The 22,384-nt window shown below is 44.0% G+C and overlaps 2 protein-coding genes and 1 pseudogene across 2 annotated transcripts; 1 reads left to right on the plus strand and 2 right to left on the minus strand.

The window, feature by feature from the left end:
• Positions 1–1,667: 1,667 nt before the first annotated feature.
• Positions 1,668–2,749, minus strand: LOC119368606. Its single transcript, XM_037633819.1, has one exon. The coding sequence runs from the start codon at positions 2,649–2,651 to the stop codon at positions 1,851–1,853; it is 801 nt and encodes a 266-aa protein (XP_037489716.1). The 5' UTR covers positions 2,652–2,749; the 3' UTR covers positions 1,668–1,850.
• A 6,351-nt stretch (positions 2,750–9,100) lies between these two features.
• LOC119366084 (BRAP2 RING ZnF UBP domain-containing protein 1-like) lies at positions 9,101–14,020 on the plus strand. Its single transcript, XM_037631748.1, has 12 exons — positions 9,101–9,478; positions 9,557–9,672; positions 9,753–9,861; positions 9,979–10,093; positions 10,691–10,788; positions 11,497–11,612; positions 12,371–12,617; positions 12,709–12,762; positions 12,923–13,066; positions 13,159–13,223; positions 13,480–13,534; positions 13,636–14,020. Exons 1-12 carry the CDS (start codon positions 9,116–9,118, stop codon positions 13,789–13,791), a joined length of 1,638 nt encoding a protein of 545 aa, XP_037487645.1. The 5' UTR covers positions 9,101–9,115; the 3' UTR covers positions 13,792–14,020.
• Positions 14,021–14,663: 643 nt separating this feature from the next.
• Positions 14,664–18,019, minus strand: LOC119368607 (annotated as a pseudogene).
• Between the last annotated feature and the right edge of the window lie 4,365 nt (positions 18,020–22,384).

The following is a 22,384-nucleotide window of genomic DNA, read 5'->3' on the forward strand; positions in this document are numbered from 1 at the left end:
GGTTTTAGTCCGTAGGACGAACAACAATCATACCATAGGCTAGCTTCTAGGGTTTAGCCTCTCTGATCTCGTGGTAGATCTACTCTTGTACTACCCATATCATCAATATTAATCAAGCAGGAGTAGGGTACCTCCATCGAGAGGGCCCGAACCTGGGTAAAAACATCATGTCCCTTGTCTCTTGTTACCATCCGCCTAGACGCACAGTTCGGGACCCCTACCCGAGATCCGTCGGTTTTGACACCGACAAGTAGCATATGCCGAACGTTTCTTTTGCTAGAGTCAGGCTTATGGGTGCTTTAAGTTCCTTACGCGCCAAGATCTTCCTGCTGATCAGACATTCAAATGGTCTAAATAAACTCGATCCAATAGGCCTCGCTGAGATATATACAACCTACCAAACGCTTCCCTCCAATTTTCGTTGTCGCTGGGCACGCGTAGAGGAGCACATCACAGGCTGCCAATACCGTCGTCTACACGTCGTCCGACGCAAACCGTGCGGCGTCGCGGTCGGCACGCACGGCGCCATTATAAAACTGAGCACATAGGCAGTGGCACTGAGCCACTGACAACGTAAGCGGTGCAGGCGAGCAACAGAACAGAAGTCGCTCAGTGAGAAGGTGCCAAGGCACGTACTACCTACCTCTACGCAGCAACGCACAGTAAAGCCAGCGACAACTTTTGGGGTTCAAGAGCCACGGGCCTCGCCAAAGTGTGGCGCGTGCGTGCCCGTGGCGCCTGCGTGCGACCGCCTGTGGAAGTGGATCAGTGGAAGTGGAAGAAAGCCAAACCCCAAAATGCCAAAGGCGTAGGTGTAGCATGCATGCATGCACGTCCGCCCAGGCTTTTCGTGCGGCTAAATAATTGCACCTCACGGCTTTCCACAGCTCTCGCTCGCTCGCCGATGGACGCCACCATGGTGGTCTACGCCTGGATCGGCCTCTCCTTTCCGAGGACCCGAGATATGCCGTGCCGACGGGCACGCACTGCGCAGTGCGTGGTTTCCGTGGAACACTCCAGGGAGACCAATGGCCAATGGGATAAGTGTAGTAGTTGTTTGATCGACGGAGGGTGAACATTTTGAGAATTAGCAAGTCCTCTCTTTCACCAATGCATTATTATTCAGAGGAGTGTTTCACAGAGTAAAGCTAACACTGCCCCCGGTCAGGGAACAGTTTTACTCCGCTGGATTGGATACCAAACTCCGCTGACAAAGCAACAGCAACTCTGATCGAGCTTGACCACCACAACGGCTCTTACTGTATCAGTCCTCGGACTCTCTCTCTCTGACACCAGCTCAGAACAAAAGCTACTATTGAGCCCTGAAGAACAGTGCAAACCGGAGAACGCTCGCTAAATACTAATTAATCTTCAGTAGACCTGATTGGAGAGTTGTTATCTTTCTTTGTCCAAGAAAAAAGAAAGAAATGTGAGTAGTACTGATCATTGGAATCATCAAAGCCTCGTTTCGCAACTCGATGCTCTGATTCAGGACTTGGTTTCCTTTGCCAAGACAGAGAGAGAGAGATAGAGAGAGAGAGAGAGAGAGAGAGAGAGCGCTTGATTTTTTTAGCATTTTGGCATAGAGTGGGAGTAGAGAGTTTTGTGTGGATCAAACATGGAACCGAGGTTGATTTTGCAACCAGACACTGATGCATCATCTAGCCATAGATCATCAAGTGGGGTACACTCCCCTGGCAAAAACAAGTGCAAGAACTAGCAAATCCAACGAACAACAGAACCGAGGAGCCCGAGCAAAACGATGAATGGAATCAAGATCAAGATCTACCTAGCGCCTACATCACTCAGCCACACCCTACCGCATCACAAGAGGTCTGCTACTCCGGCGACTAGGAAGAGAAGAAGCGCGCGGTGAAGTTGGACGACGACGAGGAGGCCCGATTGGCGTCGGCGACCGTGCCGGGCCACAACGTCACCGGCGGCCGGCCGTCGAAGACCGCAGGCGGGGGGCACGCCAGCACGCCCAGCGGCGGCAGCTTCCTCATCATGGGCAGCGGCGGCGAGAACGCCCCGTCCCCCCGCACTTCCTCTGTAATCCCGTACCGCGACGGCGATGCGTCCGGCGTCTCGAACGGCGTGTCGTGCTCGTGCCCGGCGGGGGCGCCCCGCTCGTACACTGGGTTGGAGATGTACATGAGGCCGTCGCTGTGCGCGGAGGAGGAGGAGGAGCCGCGGGCGGTGGGCTCGTCCGACCGCGGCGGCGAGGGCGACGGCGAGGAGCGGCGCGCGGGCGACCACCTCCACACGGCGGCCTCCAGCCTGGGGATGGCGAGGAGCAGGTCCTTGCGGCTGGGCGCGCACATGACGCCGTGCGCGTAGTAGAAGGGCGGGGTGCTGGTGAGCGCCTCGCGTGCCGTGGTGGTGGCCGTGGTCGCCGTGGTGGCCACGGACGCGTCATCGCCCGTGCCGGCGGCGTGCGGCGGGGACAGGGACCCCGCGCCCCCATGGCCGCGCTTCGGCCATTTGTGCGGCGGCGCCTCCATCGCGTCCGCGCGGAGGCGCCGGCGGCGGAGGTGGGAGCAGAAGAGGTCGGCGAGGAGGAGGATGACGATGGTGAGGAAGACGGCCAGGCTGAGCGCCACCATGACGCTCACCCCCACGCTCAGCCTCGACACGCCGTCGGTCGCCATCTCGGCCTCCGCCCTCAGCCCGCTCGCCGCGCTCGCCAAGCCCAGCCTCAGTGGTCAGCGACCGGCGAGTGTGAGTGAGTGTGCTGTACTTGCAACGAGTGTAGTGCTCTGCTCACTGGTGAGTCAAGCTCTGGTGGCAACAAAATAGAGGACTAGTCCCTCGGTTAGAGCGGCTATCTCATTGTCTAATCAAAGTTGCCTAATCTAATCCACTGTTTGTCTCGTAACGATCAACTGCCGTCGGCGTCGCCGAGGCGAGCCAGCCCTTCCAAAAGCTAGGGCCTAGTGCGCTTAGCGACATGGATTAGGGCGTTCTTAATGGTCTGCACAGGCCTGCCACGAGGTGCCACGGTGTGGCCGAGCCCTTTCGGTGGCGGCGGGTCCCGTGCGCGGCGTAGGGCAGGGTTGTCATGGAGAGCAGAGGCGGTTCTGCGAGGTGAGCAGCGCAAAGGAGAAAGGAGACGGTGGTGTGGAGAAAAAGGAGGGAGGAGACGGGGGTGGTTTTGGCGGGAGAGGGAGGTCGTCGGTCTGTTTGCTTGGTGCAGGTGCGGATCCAAAGATTCTGTGGTTTTCTGCTCTGACCGCACGAGGCACGGGTCGTGTGTGCATCATTAGAGGGGCCGTGGCCATTGACCGTCGACGTGTCCCTACCGCATACCGCATGACTGGCATTTGGCAAAGTCGTAGCCTTGGTCGTGCTCGTGCTCGTTCTTCAAACATGCAGCTTTGCTTCAACTTTGTGGCGGGCCAGTACATTCAGTCCCCGCGCAAATAAAGTCACGAGAGTTTTCGTTTCATGAAAAGGCAAACACTGGCAGTCTGGCACTGCTACAACCTTCCATCCAAATAAGTTTGGCAGATCGGCTTTCGTTCTATTTTTCGTTGATTAACTCGGCAATTTCTCTTCTTCTTAATTAATCAACGAGGCAAATGTTTTGTCTCCGTTTTGAAAATAAGTTTCCCAGTTTTGGAATAAGGTCGAACTAGCTTAATTCAAAGCTGCAAAACTAACTATGGATCACATGGATACCATATGCACACACCAAGCGGTGAAGCATGAATGGGGAAACTATGTAAACCATTTGTTTCCTGCGAGTAAATAGCTACAAACTATCACGATTGAAGTGACCCTTAAAAATAGACCACCACTCTCGTGGTAATTCGTCGCAGTTGGTAAATTTTATGGTTCTGGAAAGTGTTTTTTGTAAGGATCGCCCCAGTTGTTATAGTTTTTCGCTGTTCACTCGTTTTCTACAGGTCATTCAAGTCCCTCGGAAAAGCGAAACTCTTACAAAGATTAAAGTTTGGTTATGGATGATTTTCTACAATGCCAACAAAACAGGTTGGTTACTTTTGTACTGTCTCCTCGAATAATTGAATTCTTCATGTTTGTTCTAAGCCAAACTTAATTAAGTTTGACCAATTATATGACAAGGATGAGATTATTCATCATCTTTTCTTTGCTTGCTCGACATCCTCTTATATGTGGAGTGCTATATGCATACCATGATGACGTATGATAGGCCCTGTTGTTTTACTCCATTTCTTTTGTGGGTTGTCGACTTTTGCACAGCAATTTGGAAAACCCACAACAAAGCTTGCTTCGAGAAAAGGGATTCAATATCATCTCTCGTTGATATGATTTGTTATGTGTGTGTTCCTTTTGTCTGCGGGTAAGTTTGCAAAAGAACACGAACTTGCCGAAGAGGCAACAACACTTCAGCGCAGAGTGGTGCAACAAGCTCAGAAACCGGCACCTCTTTCACGCTCGTGTTATATTGAGGTACAAAGGAAAACATGGAGGCATGCGAAGAAACACATAAATATAAATAACCACTATTTAGGGGGTTTAACTATAAGAAAGACAATAATATAGAGTCGACGGGGGGCGAGGGTGAAAGAGTAGGAAGAATCTTCGAGAGAGATAAATCAAACTCTAGCTGCCACCAACCCAAATGATCGATCTCAGGCTTCTCATCTCATGGCGCTGCGCTACCTGATCACTACGAGGATGTGTACCGCGGCCACCGCTGCTCTCCGGGCTTCGCCGCCGGCGCCCCGCATGCCTCCGGTGGCGCGCTCTCGGCCCTTCTCTGCACCCGCCCTGCAGCATGGCAGAAGAACTCTAGATCTTGAATTAGCCACTTGAGAGGATTTCATCCGCGAGTCAGAATTGCTACGTAAAGAAGCCGATGAAGTTCTAGCACGTGTGTGGGAGTACAACGAGAAGATCATCCCAGGAGTTGAGCAGGAGGTTTATAGGACAGTCAAGGTCATGGCTAGTGTTTGGGCCGCAGTCGAGCTCCTAGATTGGGTGATCTCTTCGTGTCATACTACGGTTAAGCAGTCCGAGTGATGACACTCTGTTGCTCATGTTGCTGCATCGTCTCCTAACGGAGCTCGCTACTGTGCAGTTATCGATCTGTCTATGATGGTTAAGATGTAGTCTCTCTGTTCCATACCAGTTGTCACTGATTTAATATAATTTTGTACTAATTTTGTATTGAATTAACAACAACTAATATGAAACAAGAGTACTATTTAGTTTATATATGGCTTGACTACCAGCTATGTGTTTATGTTTGATGTATCAGAACTCTCTTTATAATGTGATGGGTTCTATACTCTAAAAAAGAGAATAACCAGCGTTCGAGGTCATGGTTTCATGTCAAAAAAGTGACTTGGTTGTGTTTGTTCTTCTTTTGGTTAATAGATTTTGGAAACCATGTTGCCTGCCCCCTTTGGATTTGCCATTTGTACATTTAATTGATGCTACTTGTTTGGGGAGTTAAGGTCTAGTGGTTTCTCTTATGTTTATTCTTTTTGGCTGTCTTTTCGCTTTTTGTTTGTACTTTGGGTTGTTGTTTCATTATGAAATGTAATGGAAGTCGGCTCCCCTTCGGGAGACGTATGAAGGAACAAGTGTCGAAGCATTGATATTGTGAAACTCACTAATGGTGTCATAGTTTATCTCGACCAAACATGACATGTGAATACACGACAGTTCCTCATCATCAACTCTACCCTCTCATTCACTAACCCTCATCTTCCTTATTGCATTGAGTAGGGTGAGGTTGGCACAGTGAAAATGAGAAATCCATGGAGTGGAATGCGATTTTTGATGTTTCTTGATGCTCCAATCCAGTTCCGTACTTACATCCTAGCATTACCGTCCTCAAAACAACCGCGCTTGGTTTAGAATAGAGTTATGAGTACTCATATGGCGAACTACGACAGCCTTGTGTTTTGGACAGCCTTGTGTTTTGGAGAGAGAAAGCATAAGTAGAATTATGAATCTTACATATACCATTAACTGTTTTGTTTGATGATGGGCGACCATTCCATACAACGGCGGGGTTGCATCGTCGACGAGCAGCTCTGGTGGCGGAGGTTCAACGATGCTCCCCCTTTGGCGTTGGGCTGGCATGTGCTTGCTGGCGTCCTCAGGCAAGCAATCATAGGCGGTATGTCGGACCTAGTTGGTTGGTAAGGTGGTCCTGGGCATCCCGTTATTCGGTTGGACCAGTGCATGTTTGTTCCAACTGGGGCTTGGCGTTGAGCTGCATCAACAACATGTATGATGGGTTGTGCATATTCGAGTGAAAACCTAGCGACAACCTTGTTGATGTGTGCGCCAGCGGCGTTCGTGGACATCATTTTCCTCCTTGGGTGCCGCCACAAAGATTTTTCACATCCTTGGCCCCAGGTCTGGGTGGGAATCTTAGATTGGTCATTTTTTGACACCTAATCTTAGATCAGTCGTTGCCATGTAGGGTGGCGCTGGTGTCCTCAACATTGATTATTTTCTAGAGTCGCCAATTTTGGAGTGCCTGATGTGAAATAAGTATGGTGAAAGCTGCCCCTCCCTGCCTGAGTCCCCTAGATGGGGTGATCTGTTCGGTTTCCTGATCATTAAACCTCACATTGTACTTAACAGATGAAACACAAACCATGATAAGGTCTACAAACTCATATTGGAACCCTAGCCAATCACCATTCTCTGAAGAAATACCCATTCCACCCTGTCATATGCCTTATGCATATCTAACTTGATTTGCACAATAGCCATATTTTCCCTTCTTATTTTTGGTTGTGTGGATGCTCTCACAGGCGACCAAAATATTATCTGTGATCAGGCATCCTGGAACAAAGGCGCTTTGAACATGAGATATAACTTCATCCAATATTCTCTTCAACCAAATGGCAATCATCTTAGAAATAATTTTATATAAAATAGTGTATAAACTAATAGGCCTGTATTGCGTTACCTTCTCTTCTCTAGATCATCTATTTTCGAAATGAGAATGATAATAGTATCATTCCAAGCTTCAGGAATAACCTTTTGATTAATTGCTTGGAGCACCTCTTCTGTAATAGAGTCTCCCAAAATGTTTCAACATTTTTTTAAAGAACACCGCCCTAACCAGGGGCCTTTAAATCCCCAATAGAAAAAAGCATGTTTCATGTCTTCAGCTGAGTAGGGTTGGTTCAGGTTACCGTCCATTGCCTGGTTCACCCGTGGCACCACCTTCTCTAGTAAAGTAGGATCAATATCATCTATCTCCGAGGTGAACAAGTTCGTGAAGTAATTTGAAACCAAAAGATATAATTGAGCATGCCCCTCTTGCCAAATTCCTTGGTCGTCCTTCAATTTCTTAATCTTATTTTTGTGATGTCTCATGCTAGCATAGCTTTTGGAAATACATGGTGTTTCAGTGCCCAACCTTCAGCCAATTGAGCCTACTACGTTGAGACCAACATACCTCCTCTTGCTCAAGAAGCTTTTCAATTCCTTCCGACAATTCCTTTTGCTTCACCAAGTTAGTTTCATTTAAATACATACGGGTTATTTTCTCAAGTTCCTTCTACATAGTTCTCAACTTGTGCTTGAGGCTTTTCAAGATTGCTTTGTCCTAGCGGTGCATCTGATCATGAACGAAGTTCATTTTTTCTGCTAGTCCCGCACCCTACACTTGCGGATCCGCACGATCCCAAGCGTCCCGAACCACATCTCTGAATCTGTCCTCTTTCAACCATCGCGCTTCGAAGTGAAGAATGGACGATGTATTTGTATCAGGTGCGCCTCCCTCTGACATACACACATGATGATAGCACGATGATCAGATCGGTTGTATTCCAGATTTGTTAAGACAACATCTCCAAACTTATTGTTCCATGATTCATTCGTCAAGGCCTTGTCCAGCCTCTCTATGATGTTCCCTCTTTTCCATGTAAATTTGTCACCAATGAAGCCAAAGTCCTCTAAATTACAATCATCTAGTGCTTCACGAAACATATTCGAAAATCTTTGGAGGCTAAGGTTACCCCCTCCTTTTAAAAGGAGTATAAGACTTCATTCAGATCCCCCATTATCAACCCTGGTAAGTTCCCAGTAGTGTTCAGATCACGCAACATTCGCCAGGTCTGATGCTTTTCTGCCCAGCTTGGCTCGCCGTACATGCCCGTGAACCTCCATACATCATCTATCCCAGAGTCCACCAAGACATCAATAAACTTGTCTGACTTAAACCGCAACGAAATATTGACATCTTTCTTCCATAACAGTAACATACCACCACTTCGTCCATCACTACAAATGACTTCTTTACGATCCATATTCAACCTCCTCATCAAGCAATCTGTCAGATAACCATCCAAGTGTGTTTCCGACAGAAAAAGAACATCAGGTTTCCTTCGACATTTAACATCAAGAAGGGCCCTCACAACCTCGTCCTAGAGGAGACCACGACAATTCCAACTAAGAAGTTTCATCAGCGTGAGATTGATTGGAACTCAACTTCTCCTCGCTGAAATCATAAACTCATACACCTTCGTCCTTCGATCAAGATGATGGAGTAGAGAGACACATCTACTATGGGAGGCTTGTCACAGAGACAACCAAGACCTCCTAGTAGAGAGAGAGAGAGAGAGAGAGAGAGAGAGACCATCCAGAACATCGAACGACCCCATCCTAGGACAACAATCGCCGGCAGCCGTGCCGCCGCCGGGCCAGCAAAACCCTAGTCACCTGAGTGCTCTCCTAACCAAATTAAGACCGAATGGAGTTAGTTGGGGAGAAAGAAGTATTAGCCCGCCTCCTAGGAAATCCATGAATTTTTATAAGACATGATTGATGACGATTCAATCTAATTGATTGATCAGCTCTTGGTGTCCATCTCTCCCTACTACTTCTACTCTATCCCGAGCCTACCTAGAAGCATCTCAACGTTGGAGACTTGGGAGTCCTATTTCCATGGTATGCCTCAATGGACGCGCTTCACATAAAAATTATGCCCAACTTTGTTAAAGATTTTAGGCATCACGGCAAGCAACTTGGTTAATTTAGAAATAACATTTCGTCAGACAGCTTATAAATAACAAATAGGATTAAAAAACCCAGATCGGATTATTATTTTCAGATGAAAATGCCCCAGACACGACCGAAACTCCCAGCAAACCAAACCATGTTCAGCCTTCGAATCCAGTCCGTCGAGTCGCCCGACGCCCTCGCCGCCCTCACCGTCACCGCCGCCGCCGCCGACGATGTCGGCACCAGCAGCTCCGCCGCCGGCGGCACAGCCGCATCAAATCCCATCTCCCCGCGCTCCAGCAACCCTCTCCCCTCCACCACATCCGCCACAACTCCTCTCGAGCTGCCCGGCGTGACCTCCGCCGCGTCCGCACGGAACCCTAGGATCCACCACACCCGCGGCATCCTCCACCTCTACCGCTCCTCTTCCACCTACGCCTCCGCCGTCGCCGCCACCCCCTCTTCCTCCTCCTCCGGCCCTGCCGCCCCACCGCTCCCCTGCGACTCCCTGCTCCCGGTAACGACCCCGCCTTGATTTCTTACTAATTCGTTCGTTTTGGCTCGTGCTCACGCCTTGTTTCCCCTCACTCGGCAGTCATGGCGCGGCACGCGCCTCCTGGTGCTCGCCGTCCCAACCCGCCTCACGCCAGACGACTTCGTCCGCTTCTGCGGCCCCTACGTCGAGCACGCCTCTGAGATCCGTGTCATTAGGTGAATTTCCAGACGCATTTAGAGTTGATTGCATTTGATTATGCACACATAACACTTTGGATGCGCTGTCATGATCGCAGCGATGATGGGGTAGAGGACCGGTACAGCGTGCTTGTGGAGTTTGAGGATCAGAAGAGTGCCGATGGATTTTACCTGGACCTCAATGGCTGGAGGTTCTCGTCCTCAGAGGTTGTGAGATTGTCAACTTGGTCTTGGTTGGTTTATTGATCTTGTGTAGTTGGTTTATTGATCTTGTGCATTACTGCTGCTAAAATTTGAAAATCTGCTTGCTGTTTCATGTCGCAGGTAGAGGTGTGCCATGTTCTGTTTATAGTTGCTGTGCAATACACATCATCCACTGAGTTAGCCGTCATCCCACCGGTTGGATCTACTGAGCTTCCGACTTGTCCTGTTTGCATAGGTGAGCTCCTTTTTAGGCATACACACAAGCTAGTATTATGTTAACATTGGATATGAACTTCGTGCAAAGTGTACTTCCGATTATGGCCATATATCTAGAGAAAACCCCAGTTGTAATAATCTAATAAAAAAGATTAGGCACTTCTATTTGTCAGAAACACCATCTGCAAACATCAAATTTACATCTCTGTGGAGTTTTACCCTCACAAAAATCCATATTACCTTATTTTAAGGGCAGCCCACAATGTAGGCAAATCAATTTTTCACGCTGTCTCTCTCTTACAGACAGCTTCTTGAGGCAACCTTTTAAGCTACTTGGACTTCTCCCATGTAGTTTCTATCAAATTGCAGAACTGTGTCTGTGGGGTAAAATACAACGGTTTATGCATGCATTTCTGTTGTTTAAGTATAACCATCCACAGATACATCCACTTAATTTCTGGCTACAGTTTGGAAACCATTTAATTAGATCTATGAATATTCCATTTCCTCATCTTCAATTTTTAGATTTTTTTGCTCGTCACTTTAGTTATATGTATCTAGTGTAAGGTATTACATGACCAGTCTGTTCCTTAACTATCTTTTGTGTGTGATTCAGAAAGGTTGGATCAAGACATCAGCGGAATTGGGGCTACTAATTGTGACCATTCTTTCCAGTGTTCATGTGTTTCAATGTGGGTCAGTTCATCTTGTCCGGTAAGGAAGGATCTTCTTAATCACTGTCATTGTGTGCTAATGGGGAAACTAGGAATCACTTTGTTTCAGATGGAAGTCATCTTTTCTTGTTTTGTCTTTACAGTACATCTGGGTTGCCATTACACATTTCATATAAATCTTCTCATGTGTTCACTTACTTTTAATATTCTTCAGTAGGACTGGTTAGTGAAGTATAAAGAATTCCACAGCAATGTCGAATGTGCAGTCATCTGGTGACTGATATCACACATTGGGCTTTATTTGTACTCTTGGACACCCTGAACCCACTGAGGTTCAGCGGTATTTGCAGTGTTAAATATTTAACTTTTTGTCTGTTGCTCATATTAATAAATTTCACTCGGTATAGAGTATTGAATGTTCACACCAACTGTTTGAATCTAATTATCTAAGATACATATTGACTTAAATATTAAACCTTGTGTCTTTTGCTCATATGAATATATTTTTACCCGGTATAAAGTATTGAATGTTGTTGCCAGCTGTTTGAATCTAATTATCCAAGATACATACTGACTTTCACTTAAATTGACTAGATCATAAAATTACAAACGGGTAAATGCTGCTTTATAGACACAAACATTCATTCCAAGTTTCCAACACTATAACCACATGTATGTGTAGCGTTAAATTGTCTGTGTATTGGGTTCCATCGTAGTTTGCCTTTATTTGTTGTTGTTTCCGTTTCAGGTTTGTCAGTTCTGTCAGAAGCTGTCTGAAGCTCCTACAAATCCTACATGTTCTGTTTGCCAGACCTCTGAAAACCTCTGGATCTGTGTGATATGTGGCTTTGTTGGATGCGGAAGGTATGCTAACGCTGGCTGACTGAAAGTGTACCAGAACTCGTAGTCGTCTTGCTATGGCAGGAATGATTAAGCATTTCACACCTTTACGTAACATGCTGTACTGGTAGTCTGGTGCACTCAGTAGAAGTTAGGAAGAAAGGAAACCTATATTGGAGCTTAGCTATATCATCACTTCTACTACTCCCAGACTCCCTGATATGTGGCTTTTATATGTAGTAAAAGTAGGAAACCTATGTTGGAACTTTACTATATCATCACTTCTATTTCTCCCAGACTACCTGATACATGTCTTTTATGTAGTACTAGTTATTTCCTTTTGACCTTTTCTCATCAGCAGTTCAGAACTAATGGTCACTCTGCTATGTGCTATTTCAAAGCATTTAACATGAAACTTAACTATATCATCACTTTTATTTCTCCTAGACTCCCTGATACGTGTCTTTTATGTAGTACTCCCTCCGTTCGGAATTACTTGTCGCAAAAATGAATGTATCTAGACGTATTTTAGTTCTAGATACATCCATTTCCGAGACAAGTAATTCCGAACGGAGGGAGTAATAGTTATTTCCTTTTGACCTTTTTTATCAGATGTTTAGAGTCCATAGTCGCTCTGCTATGTGTTATTTTGAAGCATTTACTTTTGTCAGTAATATGTGATTATTTAAAGAAAAACTATGGCAGAGGTTAAATATATGATTAATTCTACTTTTGTCAACATGCCCAAATCAACCTTCACTTTATTAATTTGCCGTTTATAGGTATAAAGAAGGGCATTCAATCAGGCACTGGAAAGGCACTCAGCACTGCTATTCTCTCGATTTGGAAACTCAGCGTGTTTGGGATTATGTTGGTGACAGTTATGTCCATCGACTCAATCACTCAAAAAGCGATGTAAAGCATGCTAAGTTCAGTTCAAAGTGTGAATATCCCGGGGACAACTGTGTAAACTGCATGCACGATGACTCAGATATGGGTGGAGTTATGTTTAGCAGCAAAGCGGAGACAGTAAGAGATTAAGTTTCTTTGTTTTGATTCTCTGTAACACCTTCTTGGTATTCTTGTTCCTCAAAATCATGTGCCCTGCTCTTCTTAACAGATTGTGGATGAATACAATCGTCTTTTAGCAAGCCAACTTGAAACTCAGCGAGAGGTGCAGTGCTCTCTCCTTTGTAGTACTATTTTTTTTTGTATGGTCACTATCCATTGTATTGTTCTAGAGCTTCTCATATAGTTTTTCTTGGTGATAAATTTTGCTATAGTTATGTACTATTCTGATCCATTTATGTGCCTGTGTTTGTTCATATTGACAGTATTACGAAGCTCTTTTGTCAGATGCTAAGAAAGAAAGGGAACACCACATTTCTGTTGCTGTGGATAAAACTATAAATGATAAGCTTCAAGAGCTGCAACTTAAGCTTGAAAATACAATGTTGGAGAAAAAGAAAATTGCTGAAGTGAGCTTATTGAAATCACGCTGCCTTTTCCGTTATAATGTACGACCAGTTTGCCTATTGATGTAACTGATGTCCTATGCCTTCTCCTGTAGATGAATGAAAAACTCACAAAGAGCCAGGATATATGGCGCCAGACAGTAAAAGGAATAGAGGAAAGGTATGTTTTGATCTTTCCACCTGAAAATGGCAGTAGCCGTGCAACATTCAAGATGTGTCATGTGAAAGAAGTCAAATAATGCATTTTTTGGGGGCACATTATGAACATAGATACTTGAAATGATTTGCTGAACTATATACTTTATGTCATGTTCAGTCTTATTTAGAGGTTGTTCGAATATTCTCCTTTCATATCTATTCCATTCTAAAATGTCACAAGTTTCCTGCATCCTTTTTTGATGATTCCGCATTCACAGGGAAAGAGCACAGTTGAAGCTGAAGGATGATACGATTCTTGACCTGGAAGAACAGGTGCCTATATTTTTCATTGCTGTTTCTTGTAAAAGATATAATATCTGGAGGTGGGTTTCAGTACTAGGGGCATTCATTAACATGTCCTATAATCCATGCAGATAAAAGACTTCAGATATTCCATTAAGTTACAAAAGTCTATTGCGAAGAGTTCACACGCTGATGATCTCAAAGGAGGTATGCTGGTGCCACTGGCCATGGAATCAGATTCTGGAAAGGGTAAAAGGTCGTTAAGAACAAGCAAGAGAAGAAATTAGCGGTGACTTTGCTAGTGTGAATGCATGAACCTCCACCATTTTTGTATATGCCAAGATTCTGCATGTTAACTTCTGACTTCATGTGAGAAGCGCAAGGTCACTCTTTCTTTGGAGTTTCTCTCACTGTACTAATCAAGTTCATCTGATACACTCAGCGAGAAAAGGTAGAATCTACTACAAAATACAATTTCATTACGTACCAAGAAAGAAATTTCAGGACTGCACAGTACATAACTGTAATATTGTTTGCATTACATCAACTTACAATCTGTAGTTGTTCAGGCAACTATGGCTTGAGAATTACAGATCTTCCGCAAGGATGTGTAATGGCTCAAGCACTATCAATAAACAACATTTTGCTGAACTACCTAAATCTTGATGTTTTAGATAAATTCATTTTTACGGACTATTACATAGATAAATTGATTTTAGCAAAAGTTCAAAAATAGAGGAGACTGATGATCTGAAAGGAGGTATGCTGGTGCTACTGGCCATAGATCAGATTCTGGAAAGGGTAAAAGGTCGTCAAGAACAAGCATGAGAAGGATTTAGCGGCGACTTAGCTAGCATGACTGCATGAACCTCCATTATTTGCCGCATATGTATAGGGTCTGATCATTCTCTTTAAGAAATACTACCTCCGTCCCAAAATAAGTGTCTTGAGCTTAGTACAAATTTGTATTAGAGCTAGTACAAAGTTGAGACACTTATTTTGGGACGGAGGGAGTAGTACAATCAGTTACAAAGTAGAGTAGGTTACATTAGAGCCCGAAAGAAAGCTCATTGGATCTTACATTTAAACATTTTACATATCTAACATGTAATGCTCAAGCACTACATGACCGTAGTATGGATGTTTAATGGCTCAAACACTACATCTTGAGCATCACAGATCTTCCGTAAGGATGGCAAAATGAGAACCCAATAGTGGCCCAAAATGTTAACACAAAGCCGGCAGCTGTGACCACATATAGAACTAGGTCACTGGGCGTCTCTTCCACATCTTTTCCCACAGCAGGATCTCCGGGAGCAGCACAAGTATTCCCCTGTGTAATGTTGTGAAGGTTGGTGTTGCCTAGGTAGCTGTCCATGCTGAATGAGCTGAGCTGACCAGAGTTTGGTATGCATCCTGACAAGTTGTTGTATGCCACAGAGAACGCCCCCAATGATGATAACTTGGTCAACCGCCAAGGTATTGGTCCACTCAGCTTGTTGTGTGAGAGGTCCAAGCTTTCTATCTCCTCCATGCCGCCAAAGGTCGCCGGGATTGAGCCAATAAAGAAATTGTTGGATAGGTTGAGGGATTTGATATGGCTCAGATTTCCTAGCTCCCAGGGAATTTCGCCATCCAACATGTTTGCAGATAGGTCGACCCCTGACATCGAAACAAAGAAGCTTCGTCCATATGTGTAGAGATTCCCTTTGGTAGCAAAAGTGAAGTACATTAACTCATAGGAAGTAGTGTACTGGGCGAACGCCCACTCTATGTCTTGGACTGGCTGAAAAATTTGATCATCTGAGTCACCTTTCAAAGAGATATTGCCGATACATGCTGGGAGAGAACCTGAAAGCTTGTTATGGGACAAATCAATTATCCTCAGGTACATGAGTCTGCATAGGTTTGGAGTGATCTGCCCTTCAAACTTATTTCCACCCAGTGAAAGTAGCCTAATGATTTCAAGGTAACCTACCCAATTGAGGTTGCCCGTGAACTGGTTGTGCCTGATATCCAAAGCAATTAGACTTGATGTGTTGAAAAGGGGAAAAGAGATATCACCGGATAAGGAGTTCCCAGTAAGGTTAAGAAAATTCAGTATTATGAAGCACCTGCTTGGTACAGACCCTGTAAGGTTGTTGCGCGAAAGATCTAAAAGGCGAATTGCTCCGTAGCGACAAATGTGTTGATCAATTTTGCCGGTTATACGGTTGCCACCAATATTCAAGACTGACAAGGAGGGGAGATTCCAAAATGACGTACTGAGTTCCCCAAACAGCTCGTTATCATGCAAATCAATGACCGTTAGATACTTTCCTGCCAGATTACGAGGCAATGTCCCTTTAAATTTATTACCATCCAAGCACACTGCAAACATATTGGTCAATATATTATTCATCCCACCAAAAATCAGACCAGCAAGCTTGTTGTTTGAGACCTTCAAGGAGAGTAGTTCGGGAAAATTGGTAAAAACACAAGCTGGAACCTCCCCAGAAAGTTTGTTGTTTGATAGGTCTAAAAATCCCATGGAGCTGATCTCGCACATTGACGTTGGTATGTGCCCAAACAAGTTGTTACTAGAAAAATCTAGAAGATACAAATTTGGGAACATTGAGCTGAGGTTGGCCGGCAGCTGTCCTGTGATATGGTTCATGTGTATGTTGATAACACGGAGTGAAGATTGGGCATGCCATATTGGGTCTAGCGATCCAGTTAACGAGTTATTTCCAAGATATAAACTATGTAGTTTTGTTTCCTCTTTAAACAACCAATTGGGCATGCTGCCTGACAAGTTATTGCTGGTCAAATCAACCACCTCTAAATGACGCTGTGTGTGTAAAAATGTGGTTCTGCAATAATGTTCTTGTTAAGGTCACAACCAGCAAGCCCTAGATCTTTCAATTGGAACGGCGGTGTCCATCCAGGAATATTGACGTCAATAACTAGGTTACCATTGCCTGAAAGATCTATCTCTTCTAACTTTGTGAGGTTTCGGAGCCAAATGAAAGAAAGTTTACCACTCAAATTATTTTGGGAAAGCCGAAGACTCTTTAGAGACAATGAAAGATCTGAAGATGAATTTATCGGAATTTTTCCTCCGAGCAAATTAGCTGAGAGATTCACCCGTTCGATATGTGGAAGAGAAAACAAAAAGGTTGGAATGATTCCACTGAATTGGTTGGAGCTCAAATACAACTCTCGTAGATTCTTGAGAATTTCAAATGCTGCCGAAGTACCAAAATCATGTATTAATAATTAGAAAAAAATGGCGACACCATCTTTATTGATATGGTAAGCAGGAAATGCTCATTCTAGTAGGACTGTAGGAGTACCTTGTTCAGTCGGTAGAGCTCCACTCAACTTATTATACTCCAGATGTAAGACCTCAAGGGGGACTGGTGCTGAAGACAGATTAACAGGAAAATGTCCCTCTAAGTTATTATATGAGAGATCTAGGAACTTCAGATGAGGAAGTGCAAATAATGACACCGGGAGAGATCCACTAAACTGGTTGTGACCTAAATTCAAGTTCCTGATGCTTTCCAAAGCTGCCATACATACAAGTGGAATAATTATTACAGGTGCCAGAAACTGAGGTATGAAACATGAAATCCCTATTTGGAATGTAAGATATTTTTTTACCTCTAAAAACCGGGAGAGTTGCATTAAGGTAATTAAAACTGAGATCCAAGACTTCTAGTGAAATTGGCCCTGAGGATGAAGTAACTGGAATATGCCCATCGAAGCTATTGCTGGAGAGATCCAGGATCTTTAGGCGAGGAAGTAATAGTAACGACTCTGGGAGGTTTCCGTCGAACCGATTCGAAGACATATTCCGTTGCCGCAGGTTTCTAAGATTTTCGACAGCTGCAAATTGTGTAGGCATGCGAGATGAGTTATGAATATGCAATTTTGTCGTCTACGTCCTCTACCATAAGTATAAATCTGTACCTGTGCTTGGAAGACCTCCGGTCATGCGGTTATTGTTGAGAGCTAAAATTTCCAGTGAAACAATTTGCCCAATAAATTCTGGGAACCCCCCTTCCCATACATTGTTACTGAGGTCGAGATATCGAAGCTTGGCTAGTCCAAGTAAACCTGCAGGTGTTTATGTTTGTACAACAACGAGAATAAGAAGCCAGCGCACATACATATTGTTCTAAAAAAAGAGAATTTGTAGCACATATCACATATGTACCTTCCAAGGCTAGCGAACGTGCATAATTGTATGACAGATCAAGGTATTCAAGCTCATGAAATGCAGAAAATACCGTCAAGTTTAGATACCAACCCTCTGAATTAGTTACATAGACAGAGGAAAGGTTGAGATGAGACACTCGCTGTGTTGTATTGTTGCATTTCACATGCTCCCACGAGCAGCAATCATCACCATCCTCCCCCCAGGAAGACCGGATGTGCAGTAGAGCAGCCCTCTCCTCCACGAAGCAGCCAGAGGACGAGTGAAGCATGGGCTGTAACAGCACAAATAGTATCACAGACAATGATCCCCATGGAAGCAGCTACCCATATCTGAATAACAAGCTTTTCCTTCTCCCTTAGGTTGGGCTCTAGGTAGCTAGAATTTGAGAGAGAAATTCTGAGTGGTTTTACAGTTCTGCAGGCTTTGCTTTTTATCTTCTGCTAGCTTCTTCGTACCAACTATAGACCATGTGTACAGCTTGGCACACACACGGTCAGTATACATGCATGGACCACTGGAAATCATGTTGTAAATATATTTCCATGCACTCTTGACCAGGTGGATGGCCAATTAGTTGCAGCCGACATTAGGTGCCGGCTAGACGTTCTTTTAACAGTATAAGTGCCGGCTAGAATTTTCAAGTTCTAAAGACGCCATATGGGGGTCCAAGGGAGACAGGGGTACGCACATATGTTTCTAGAGATACTATACCAGGCTCATGAAAGGACTACACATATTACTTTTTGATAAAGTGAATATATTAATATCAAGAAGATATAGGTTACATTCAATATCTACAACATGATATCAAGAGCTAGCCAAGATATCAAGAATGCACATAGCCAAATTATCACAGAAGGAGAAAAAGGAAAATAAGTGGTCAACAGAACAACTCCGGCAAACATCAACATCAACCAACAATGATGGCAACTCTAGATTAACTTAAGTGGTGCTTAATATTAGACAAATGATGCATCTAGGAAGAGAACAACGCACGAGCACTGCCGTCACAGGATCCAACCACTGAGATGAGGTTAGCTCAGGTTAGCTCATGGGTTTCACCCTGAAGGGAAGTCTGAGAAAGTGAACACCACCATTTGCTAGGTTCTACCATGGAAGGTTGGACATAGACCCCCCACCCCCACTACTAGGGAAAAGCCTAGCAGTAACACCGGTTTTAGGTATAGCAGTAGCGCAGGGTAGAGCGCTACTGATAAGACGCTACAGCTAAAGTGTATCAGTAGCGTGTGTTTGCCCGCGCTACTGCTATACCTGCTTAGCAATAGCGCTTTTGGTAGAGAGCGCTACTGATAGTTACTAGCAGCGTGCTGCTTTACCCGTGCTACTACTATTATTACGTATTTCTTTTTTGTTTTATGTCATACTCACACGCCATTATACAAGTTTTCATACAGTAGCAATTTAGAGATTGTTTTTACATCAGAATGAGTTATTACGTGATTGGGTGAAAGAACCGTGGATTAATTTCAAGTGCATGGATCCAAAATGACTAATGGTCACTTTAGATCCATCCACTTGAAACTAAACCACAATTTTTTCACCCAATGACATAATAACTCATCATCATCATAATATCATTAACAACTTATCGTCATAATACATCATTGTCATGTAACAACTCCTCATCATGATCATTTTCGTCCATGAGACATCATATAACAACTTGGTCACTAATTATAATAACAACTCCTCCTCCTCCTCCTCCTCCTCATCATCATCATCATAGTACTCATAATCACTACTCCTCCTCCTCAGCATCACCATCAACTCTCTAACACATTGTAGCACATAATAAAAACTTCTCATCATCATCATAGTCATATAGAATCAACACTAACTAATTGTTCTTAATACCTAGGACCTACTCCTGCCGCTCTCTCTCAGGTAAAATAGCATAAAACATGTGTAACACTCCTGCTTCATCATATTGAAGAATGCAGATGAACCTGTCTCCTAATTGTGGGCCGCGCTTCTGATTGCTTCCCCCTAGTACTTCTCTACTGCGATCCTTCACAATTTTGCACTCATGTGCAATGCAGGATATCTTGGCCGTAAGCTAACCATTGTCATGCGACCTTTAGACTCGATCCAACAAGGCACAACACTCATCGGGAGTACCTGTTGAAGAACATCGTAGTAACATACTTAGCAATAAAGTTTAGCTTGAAAAATAATGTACGCAAAAGATGCACTGAGGACAAATAGTAAAAATCTTACCATCCTTCCTAAATAGATGTGACCATAGTTCAATACGCACACTAGTGGTCGCACGTTTTGAGTACTAATATTTCGAAGTACAGGAGAATAACCTGTCTTGACAGTATCAAGATCCTCAAGCCATGAAACGTAATGACCTATCTCCTCGCAGTTTAGTTCAGCCCCGGGACAGTAGTAGGTGATGTCTACCAAGCGCCGGACATATTTGCTTGAATGAAAATAAGCTGTCAATAGAAATTAGTTGTCAACTATTTTTAAATAAACAATATAAATTACTTAGAAAAGATGGTTGAGAAACTCACATAATGGTAGAACTGGAGGCGTCTGCACATCAACCCAGATGCTGATATTACCTTCAATTTCATCTTTCGGACGAATATCAAAGGTGATAAGCATATTAGGCTCAAATGCATAAGCCTTGTATAGTGCTCTCCAATTTTTGCATTCAAAATAGGAGTAGGTGTCTGCATTGTATAATTTTGCGGCAAAAGTATAACCATGCTCCGTCCTCAAGTGAACTCTCTTTACTTTCATACTTTCCATAGTACTGAAACCAATCTTATCCAAGACATAGATTCTTACATGGCAGGGGATACGCTAGTAGAATTGTAAAAAATTAAAATTATAAGTTGAAGCAAAAGAAGAAGAAGTCATGCTTAATTACGAAAAAAGACTTGTCGTTGTGACTTAGTGTATCCACTTCGAAGTTCTCATCCAGCATGTTCTGAAGCGCCTACCACTAACTAGGTGAGCCCTGTTGCACATGTCACGCTTGTCTTCACAGTATTTGCACATACTGAATTCCCTTTCGTCGTCAGACATTTCCTATGTTCATATTTGAAACATTGAAAATTAGTCGAATGAAACTACCAGGAAACTCAACACACAGATCACTATTACTCAATATGCAACGGGTTGACTTTAAGTCTGTCGAGTCTTCCTTCCTAAACTCTTATCTCACGTATATGGTTGGCACTCCCTCTCTGATATTGCGACCGTTGGTGATGGTCGCTACTCCTTCTTCCCCTAGTGCATAACAAAGGTCTAGCACAAAGAGAAGAAGGAGAAGCGACCCCCACGACAACAGTCGACATTCTTATTCTCTCATATATGGTGGACACTCCCTCATCGATTTTTCGATCGTCGATGATGCTCGCTACTCCTTCTTCCCCTAGTGCATAACAACGGTCTAGCACAAAGAGAATAAGGAGAAGTGACCCCGACGACAACGGTCGGCATTCTTTTTCTCTCATATATGGTGGACACCCCCTCACCGATTTTTCGACTGTCGATGATGGTCGCTACTCCTTCTTCCCCTAGTGCGTAACAAAGGTCTAGCACAAGGAGAAGAAGGAAAAGCGACCCCACAACAACAGTCGGCATTCTTCTTCTCTCATATATGGTGGAGACTCTCCCTCACTGATCTTTTCACTGTCATGTATGGACCCCCGACAGACTTAAAGTCAACTTGAAATGTCGTTTAATTCTCTACCCGACAAATCCGGGGCACTCGATATTTCCTACATATTCTAGCACAAGTCATGCTTAAATTTACGGAAAAATCCGGCATGACCTTTGCTAAAATAGGACATATCGAGCGCCTGAAATTTGCCGAAACGGAAATGAATCAACACTCCGGCAAAACATATAGGCCACTTGGAAATGAATCAACACTTCGCACATGAGCATAAACTTGTGCTCATTGCATTTCAATGGTTCAATATTTACAAAAACATTTCAATATATGTTATAACCCGGACATTTCATTTGGTTAAGAAGCATAAGTAAACACCCTAGTTCTACTCTATTCAACACCAAGGAGTGGAGAAGGAGGAGGTGGACTTTTAGCTCACCGACTCGGGTGTAGAGGAAGTAGAGGTAGCTCGGATGACGATCACTCCAAGGAGACACGACTCTACAAAGCCTGCATATTCCACTGAGTACAATTTTAATTAGATCATCAAATCTCATATAGCATTATTTGATGACAAAGTGATAATGCCATAAATTCAACTAGTTTTATTAATTCAATTACTTCAACTAAGCACTTACTAAAAATAAACTAGTTCTATTAACATTCTTACTAAAAATAAACTAGTTCTATAGTAAAATTTTAATTATATAATCAAATCTCATATACCTAAATTTTCTTACTAAAAATAAACTTGTTCTATTAATTCAACTAGTTCAATTAAGAACTTACTATAAATAAAAATAATTATTTTTCTTACTAATTCAACTAGTTATATTAAGCACTTCCTAAATAAACTATTTCTATTAAGCACTTACTAAAAAACAGTAAAAAATTACATTATACAAGAACAGTAAAAAAAGTTTAGGGTTTAGGAGAGATGGAGGGAGGAGGCTGTGGGAGGAGGGAGGAGGAGGAGGGAGGAGAGCGGAGGAGGGGGAGGAGGGCAGTGGGAGGAGGGAGGAGG

This window comes from Triticum dicoccoides, chromosome 2B (genome assembly GCF_002162155.2).
Source record: "Triticum dicoccoides isolate Atlit2015 ecotype Zavitan chromosome 2B, WEW_v2.0, whole genome shotgun sequence".
NCBI lineage: Eukaryota > Viridiplantae > Streptophyta > Magnoliopsida > Poales > Poaceae > Triticum > Triticum dicoccoides.